Source organism: Colobus angolensis, unplaced genomic scaffold, assembly GCF_000951035.1.
Source record: "Colobus angolensis palliatus isolate OR3802 unplaced genomic scaffold, Cang.pa_1.0 Scaffold4, whole genome shotgun sequence".
Lineage (NCBI taxonomy): Eukaryota > Metazoa > Chordata > Mammalia > Primates > Cercopithecidae > Colobus > Colobus angolensis.
The window spans coordinates 15,022,403-15,030,772 of NW_012117376.1; the positions used below are offsets into that span (position 1 = coordinate 15,022,403).

At 45.3% G+C, this 8,370-nt stretch overlaps 1 protein-coding gene across 2 annotated transcripts in view; it reads right to left on the reverse strand.

Moving 5' to 3' along the window:
- Window positions 1-8,370, reverse strand: part of CEP85 (centrosomal protein 85kDa) — a 62,468-nt gene that overhangs the window by 19,345 nt on the left and 34,753 nt on the right. For both annotated transcript variants that reach the window (XM_011955593.1, XM_011955592.1), the window contains 3 exons: window positions 3,911-4,605; window positions 2,056-2,189; window positions 1,533-1,650 (listed from right to left, as the gene is read on the reverse strand). In XM_011955593.1, coding sequence (XP_011810983.1) covers window positions 1,533-1,650; window positions 2,056-2,189; window positions 3,911-4,605 — 947 coding nt within the window. The remainder of the gene's footprint in view (window positions 1-1,532; window positions 1,651-2,055; window positions 2,190-3,910; window positions 4,606-8,370) is intronic.

Genomic DNA, 8,370 nt, shown 5'->3' on the forward strand with positions numbered 1-8,370 from the left:
GGAGGCCGAGACGGGTGGATCACGAGGTCAGGAGATCGAGACCATCCTGGCTAACACGGTGAAACCCCATCTCTACTAAAAAATACAAAAAAAAAACTAGCCGGGCGTGGTGGCCGGCGCCTGTAGTCCCAGCTACTCGGGAGGCTGAGGCAGGAGAATGACATGAACCCGGGAGGCGGAGCTTGCAGTGAGCCGAGATCGGGCCACTGTACTCCAGCCTGGGTGACAGCGAGACTCCGTCTCAAAAAAAAATAAATAAATAAATAATAATAAAAAAAAGAAGTGGTTCTCAACTGGGTCTTAGGGTTAACAGCATCAGCCTTACCTATTGCTGTAATTTGTTAGCAACGCGCAATGCAATTTCTTAAGCCTAACTCCTAGGCCCACCAAATCAGAAACTATAGGGATGGGTTCCAATAATCTGTTTTAACAAGCGCTCCAGGGATTCTGATGCACACTCACATTTGAGAACCACTGCCTTAAAGCAATACCTAAGCCACTGTATACTGGAAGGAACCCAGGACAAGACATCAGAAGACCTGGGCTTAAAGCCTGGCTTCCCTCCACTCATTCTCTACATTATCTCAGGCAAGGTCTTCCTCTTTCTCGGGTTTCAATTCTTTCATCAGTAAATTTGAAGAATTAACTAGATTTTATTTAAGGCACTTCCCACTGTTAACATTCTGATTCTATGAGACAGGACACTGCCTTAATTAGGTAGCAAAGCCAGTGCTATAACCTGTCAAATATCCAACATTCAAATGCCCAAACTGCAGAGGCTTGGTCAACAAAGCAGGCTTCTTTTCAAGCTCTCAACCCCCACAACCATTGATCTCAGTGAGAATATTATCTTCTTCAGCTGCTCCTAGATATGGAGGATAAAAATGAGAATGGCCGGGTGCAATGGCTCACGCCTGTAATCTCAGCACTTTGGGAGGCTTAGGTAGGCGGATCACAAGGTCAGGAGTTCGAGACCAGCCTGGCCAATATGGCGAAACCCCATCTCTACTAAAAACATAAAAATTAGCCAGGCATGGTGGCAGGCGCCTGTAATCCTAGCTACTTGGGAGGCTGAGGCAGGAGAATCGCTTGAACCAGGAAAACGGAGGTTGCAGTGAGCCGAGATTGTGCCACTGCACTCCAGCCTGGGTGACAGAGCAGGGGGAAAAAAAAAAAGAGAGAATGGCTCTAAATCCCGCATCATCTTTGCCTCTCTCTTCTTTTGGCCAGGGCTAGAAGATTAAGTCTTCTTATAACATCACTCAACTAAAGTCCTAGGACTTTACTATCTACCTTTCTCCCAAGTATGTCTTGACACCCAGGCATCTGGACTTTCACCTGGTTCTTAGCCTTTTCTGCCACCACTAGGGCATGATAAAGGGTGCTTTATAATTAGTATGTTTACTCTTTGAGGGTAATTAGTATGTTTACTCTTGATCTCTTTTTTATCTCCTGGATACCTAATGGTGCCAAGCATAGGGAAGACACTGAGTTATGACAAACAGAATGCCATCTTGATTGCCAATACTTACCTGTAGCCTCAGCAAGCAGACATCACCAAAGGGGGCAGGGCGGCCCAAGAGGGCACTGTGGACTTGCAGTTCGCTCTCTCGCACTTTCTGCTCCAGCTGAGAGATGTGTTTCCTCTGCCTGCACAAGCCGGTAGAATCGGGTCAAGGTCCTGATGCTAACCCCTCACAATGTAAGCCCCTACTAAATATAATCCCTATTATGTAAGCAAGATCTTAGATTCTGGATATCACTATTTTCTGAAGGAAGAACAAATGAGAAAGATAACTGAGGGGAAATGAGGAAAAAATCAGAGGCAATGTACTGGCTACCCCCTTCAGGCATTCCCTAGAGCCCTAAAGAAATATATAACTGGCCTATTACGTTATATATACGACTAGGCTGCTTATCAAACTGCCTCCACTGTGAGACAAGACATGGGCCCAAACAGAGGAGGAATGTTTTGCCCTTGGGAAGACTCCATTTGGTGTCTTCAATGGGGCCTGGGAGAGTAGTCCGGCTCTGTGGTACCCCTTGCCCTCTTACTTATCAATGAGAAGCTCTTTTTCTTTCAGAAGGTGTTCATTACTGTTCAAGATGCTGATCCACTGTGCTGGCTCTAAGATGGGCAGTGAAGGAGCAAAAGCAGGAGGATGGTGGCAGATGGCTCCGTTCTGAAGCTGAAAGGCAAGTAGGCCCAGATGAGCTTGATCGTGACCCATACATGCCTGAAAACACCTGAGCAGTAATCAGCTGGGTCTGTAGTCAAGGCCCAACTTGGCTCAGGCTGATGAGGCCCAATGTTTATGAAATAATTTTAGCTCTGAGGCATGACTGGAAAGAACCTGCCAGGAAGGCTTCTGCCAACTGAACACTCCCTGTTCAAAAAGGCTCTAGTTTCTAAGAAAAGGTCAGTTATCTTTTATTATCTAGCAACAGAGGCAAACCAGGAGCTAGGATGTCCTCACCAACCAAGGAAGGGGAATATGTCTGCTCCCTTCCTTCCCACTCTTCAGCAGCATAAGGATTTTTTAAAAGAAAATATGCTGGGCGTGGTGGCTCACGCCTGTAATCCTAGCACTTGGGGAGGCCAAGGCGAGCAGACTGCCTGAGTTCTAAACCAGCCTGGGCAACAGGGTGAAACCCTGTCTCCACTAAAAAATACAAAAAATTAGCCGGTGGTGGCGGCATGCGCCTGTGGTTCCCAGCTACTCAGGAGGCTGAGGCAGGAAAATTGATTGAACCTGGGGGGGTGGAGGTTGCAGTAGGCCAAAATCATGCCACCGGGAGACAGAGCAAGATTCTGTCTCCAAAAAAAAAAAACACATACACACACACAAAAAAAAAAAAAAAAAAAGAAAAGAAAAAAGAAAATACAGGCCAGGTGCAGTAGCTCACCCCCCGCCCCCCAGCTTTGGGAGGCCGAGGCGGACAGATCACAAGGTCAGGAGTTCGAGACCAGGCTGGCCAGCATGGTGAAACTGTTTCTACTAAAAATACAAAAACGACCCAGGTGTGGTGGCACGCACCTATAGTTTCAGCTACTCAGGAGGTTGAGGCAGGACAATCACTTGACCCCCCTGGGAGGTGGAGGTTGCAGTGAGCTGAGATCATGCCACTACACTCCAGCCTGGGCAACACAGCGAGACTCCATCTCAAAAAAAAGAAAAAAAAAAAAAGAAAATACAAAAGTGATAGAACACAGGGGCTCAAAGAAGGTTTTCATATTTATTTATTTATTTATTTTTTGAGACGGAGTCTCACTGTCATCCACGCTGCAGTGCAATGGAGTGGTCTTGGCTCACTGAAACCTCCACCTCCCAGGTTCAAGCAATTCTCCCACCTCAGCCTCCCAAGTAGTTGGGACTATAGGTGCACGCCACCACACCTGGCTAATTTTTACATTTTTAGTAGAGGCAGGGTTTCACTCTGCTGGCCAGACTGGTCTCGAACTCCTGCCCACCTTGGCCCAAAGTGCTGGGATTAAAGGCATGAGTCACTGCACCTGGCCTCAAAGATGGTTTTTAAACCCTAGCTCTACCAATCACCAGCTCTATGACCCTGGACAGATTATGTAGTCTAAGAACCTGGTAAGTTTCTACATCTACCTCGTTAGTACCCTATGAAGATTAAATAAAATTCTGTAGCCTAGTAACTGGTATAAATACCTTTTAAATCTTCCTTTGTAACCTTTTGCTATTTTGGAGACCCTAACTGGTGCTTAATTTGACCACCAAACAGATTCAATGGCCAACAGCTCACAAGCCTGTATTTCCTGTCTACAAACATCTTCCTTCTTTTTACAGCTATTTTCTTTAAAGCCAAAATTCAAAGGACAAAAGCTATTACAATTCTAAGAACTGTACAGAACCTAGAAAACCAAGGAAAGATGGACCTCTACCTGCATTTGCTCCATCTGTAAACGGATCAATTCCAGCTGCTGCCGACAAGTGCTGAGTTCACAAGATTGCTCTCGGGGATGCCAAGTGTCAGGACTCGGCTGCCACACCTGAGAGGGCAGAGGCTTGGAGAGCCCAGGAGCAGGCTGGAGTCCCAAAGGGAGGACCCCACTGCTATTAGAATGTGGTCCATTCCGCTCAAACACTGCCCCGCTGCCCGGTGCCTTCTTGGCCTCAGGCAACACTTTGTACAACTCCTTACTTGTGCTGGTTCTTGGGTTGTGGAAGCGGACTCGGTGGTGAGGATCTGAATAAAGTGTCTCCATCACTGCCGACTGATTGAGGGTAGAGTCCATGCGAGGAATATCAAACTTCCTCACCTCTTCTTGTCTTTCATGGCCCACCGCTGGAAACCAGGACTGCTCAATTCCATTTTCTCCAGGAGCACCAGAGAGATACACGAGATCTCTAGATAGGCCTGGAGAAAGTTTCATTGCACCGAGGTCTCCGTTTCTTGTCATTCCCACACTTTCAGCCAACCCTGACAAAGGGAGTTTGGAGGAAGAGGGTCCAACAGGTGTAGAATTTGGCTTGGCAGGAGAGGTCCCTAAAGTAGAAGGCATCACATGGGCTGTTGGAATGGTTACATGGCTTTTGATGGGCTGGAAAGGAGGACTGCCACTTGAGCTGCAAAAATCTGCGGAGAGAATAGTCTTCCATAAGTAAAAATTGAAGCAGCAAGCTTTCTTGAGTTTGAATGCTATGCCAGAAACTCTCAGCCTGTCCTGAGACCAAGCAGAGAGAGCACCGTCATCAAAAGTATCAAGCAGAAAGACACAGCAACCAAACTGGCAGATGTATTTTCCAGGATCTCAAATGCCATTCACAAAGTAAACCAACAAAAGGCAATAATGGCTTCACTTTTAACTTAGTCCTTTGTATTAGAATAAAAAAAATCTTGTCAGTCAACAGACAAAGCTGAAAACTGAACTTTAAAAAAATTACTTACTTAAGGAAAATGAGTTAGGTCCTACTCTTCCGGAAGCTGGACAATTCTCAGCTATAATCAAATCTAATAAAAATATCCTTTACAAGAGTTGCCAGAATCTTCTGCGACCTCCAAAAGCTCCCCCAGGAAGGTGAGCAATGAGTCCAAACTATCTGAAGAATGAAGCGAACTAGACAGTCTTGCTCAGTATGCAGGGCATGGAGTATGGCATCTGAGGCAGGATTCTGTTCTCTCTGCCATACCCCAGACCTGACTGCCTGGATATGTGAAGTTATTCTTAGTAACTCTCAGGTTTCACTCTAGCACAGTGAGCACTCTCAATTGGGTACACACTGAAATCCTCTATTTTATATTTTGCCTTTCACTTGGCCCCTTGTGTGTACCCAACTGTGGTTTTTGTTTTGTTTTTTTTTAACTTTTCCTTCAGACTGAATTCATGTTTCCTTTGGCTCTTGCGTGGTCTTGGGAGACAACCCTTGATTAGCTCTACTGCAGAAGGTTCACATTTCTACCTATTTCCAACTTTCAAGTACTACTCTGAGGGGGACTGCTGCAAGCAAACAATAAGGTAGGAGTGTGAGGTAACATACTTACTGTTTTCAGCGGGCAGAAAACTAAATAAGGAAACAAGGAATACCAATTTCTTTTCTATTCAACTATATTCAGTACTTGTTCCCAAATCAAGCATTTCTATGATGGAGAAGAGCGACTACCAACTTGTTTCTCTTTTTTTTCTCCCCACCAACCAACACAAAGCATACTCAGATAACAAATACTATAATTGTTCCCAGAATTACGTGAGTATAAGATCAGCTACTATCTTCTCATTAAACAACCTTTTTTTTTTTCTTTTTTTGAGATGGGGGTCTCACTCTGTCACCCAGGCTGGAGCACAGTGGTGTGACCACAGTTCACTGAAGCCTCAACCTCCCCAGGCTCAGGTGATCTTCCCACCTCAGTTTTTTTATTTTTAGTAGAGACGGGGTTTCGCCACGTTGCCCAGACTGGTCTCGAACGCATGGGCTCAAGTGATCCACCCACCTCAGCCTCCCAAAGTGCTAGGATTACAGGTGTGAGCCACCATGCCCATCCTTAAGCAACTCTTTAAAAATACAGGCAAGCCACCTCACACCTGTCAGAATGGCTATTATCAAAAAGATGAGGCCGGGCGCAGTGGCTCACACCTGTAATCTCCAGCACTTTGGGAGGCTGAGGAGGGGGGATCTTGAGGTCAGGAAATCGAAACTATCCTGGCCAACACGGTGAAACCCCATCTCTACTAAAAATACAAAATATTAGCTGGGCGTGGTGGCACGTGCCTGTGGTCCCAGTTATTCTGGAGGCTGAGGCAGAAGAATCACTTGAATCCGGGAGGCAGAGGTTGCAATGAGCCGGGGTCGCACCACTGCACTCCAGCCAGGGCGACAGAGCGAGACTCCATCTCCAAAAAAAAGAGATGAAAGACAACAAGTTTGGAGAGGATGTAGAGAAAAGGGAACTCTGGTACACAGTTGGTGGGAATGTAACAACACAGTCATTGTGGAAAACAATGGAGTATGTAGGTTCCTCAAAAAAACCAAAAAACGAAAAATAGTTACCATATGATCCAGCAATCCACTTCTGGGCATATATCCAAAGAATATGAAATTAGTATGTCAAAGAGATATATACAATCTCATGTTTACTGAGTAATTATTCACAATAGCCAAGTTATAGAATCAACCGATGAATAGATAAGGAAAATGCAGTATACAGACACAATGGAATACCAGCCTTATAAAAGATATAATTTATGTCACTTGCAACAACATGGATGAACCTGGAGGACACTAAGAGAAATAAGCCAGGCACAAAATGACAAATACTGCACGTTCTTATTTGTATGTGGAAGCTAAAAAAACCTCGACACATAGAAATAGAGAGAATAATTATGGTTACTATAAGTTCGGGAGCAGGAGGAATCGAGATGCTAATCAAAGGGTAAAACATTTCGGTTAGACAGGAGGAATAAATACTTTAAAAAAAGATGTGCAAGCCTTATACTATATGCATAGTATCTAATTTCCTATACTCAAGATGATCTTGGGGATACATAAACGGCCACACTAAAAAAACACACACACACATAACAAAACAAAAACCTGAATAAGTTCTGACAACATGCATTAGTCTCTCAGGACACCAAGAAAGAAATTTCTCAGTTAAAGGACCCAGTTTCTGATGTCTCACAACTTAAATATAGGACTAGTACACAAAGTTAAGGCAGACTGGTAGTCATAAAGACTTCAAAGACTAGTAAGCAATACAATTTTTTCATTTTTTTTTTGAGACGGAGTTTCGCCCGTTGCCCAGGCTGGAGTGCAATGGCACAATCTCAGCCTACTGCAACCTCCGCCTTCTAGGTTCAAGCAATTCTCCTGCCTCAGCCTCCTGAGTAGCTGGGATTAAAGGCATGCTCCACCACGCCTGGCTAATTTTGTATTTTCAGTAGAGACGGGGCTTCTCCATGCTGGTCAGGCTGGTCTTGAACTCCCAACCTCAGGTGATCTGCCCGCCTCGACCTCCCAAAGTGCTGGGATTACAGGCGTGAGCCACTGTGCCTGGCCCAATTTTTTCTTTTTTGAGATGGGGTCTCACCTATTCTGTCGTCCAGGCTGGAGTGCAGTGGCACAATCTTGGCTCACCACAACCTCTGCCTCCCGGGTTCAAGCGACTCTTCTGCCTCAGCCTCCTGAGTAGCTGGGATTACAGGAACCCACCACCATGCCTGGCTAATTTTTGTATTTCTAGTGGATGGGGTTTCACCATGTTGGCCAGGCTGGTCTTGAACTCCTAACCTCAAGTGATCCACCTGTCTCAGCCTTCCAAAGTGCTGGGATTACAGGGATGAGCCACCGTGCTTAACCATAAGCAATATGTTTTAAATTCTCCATAAAAGCACATAGTATCAGTTCTTATCAAGGGTTGCTGCTCCCATAGTGTAATTACAAAACAGAAGACTGTGAGGTTGTAGCACATGAGGTGTTGCTACCATGAACTCTGCAATACCTCCTACCATTCTCTATCCATAGCACCACTCTCTCTAGATTCACCAAATTCAGTTCTGAGTCCACACCCTCTGCTGTGGTTTGAAAGTGTCCGTCCCCTAAAAGTTCATGTGTTGGAAACTTAATTGCCAATATAACAGTATTAAGAGGTAGGGGCCTCTAAGAGGTGACTGGGTCATGAGGGTAGAAGCTTCATAACAGATTATTAGCAGAAGTGAGTTAGTTCTCAAAGCAGTGGGTTGTTATAAAAGCAAGCTTGGGGCCAGGCACGGTGGCTCATGCCTGTAATCCCAGCACTTTGGGAGGCTGAGGCGGGCGGATCACCTGAGGTCAGGAGTTTGAGACCAGTCTGATCAACATGGAGAAACCCCATCTCTACTAAAAATACAAAATTAGCTGGGTGTGA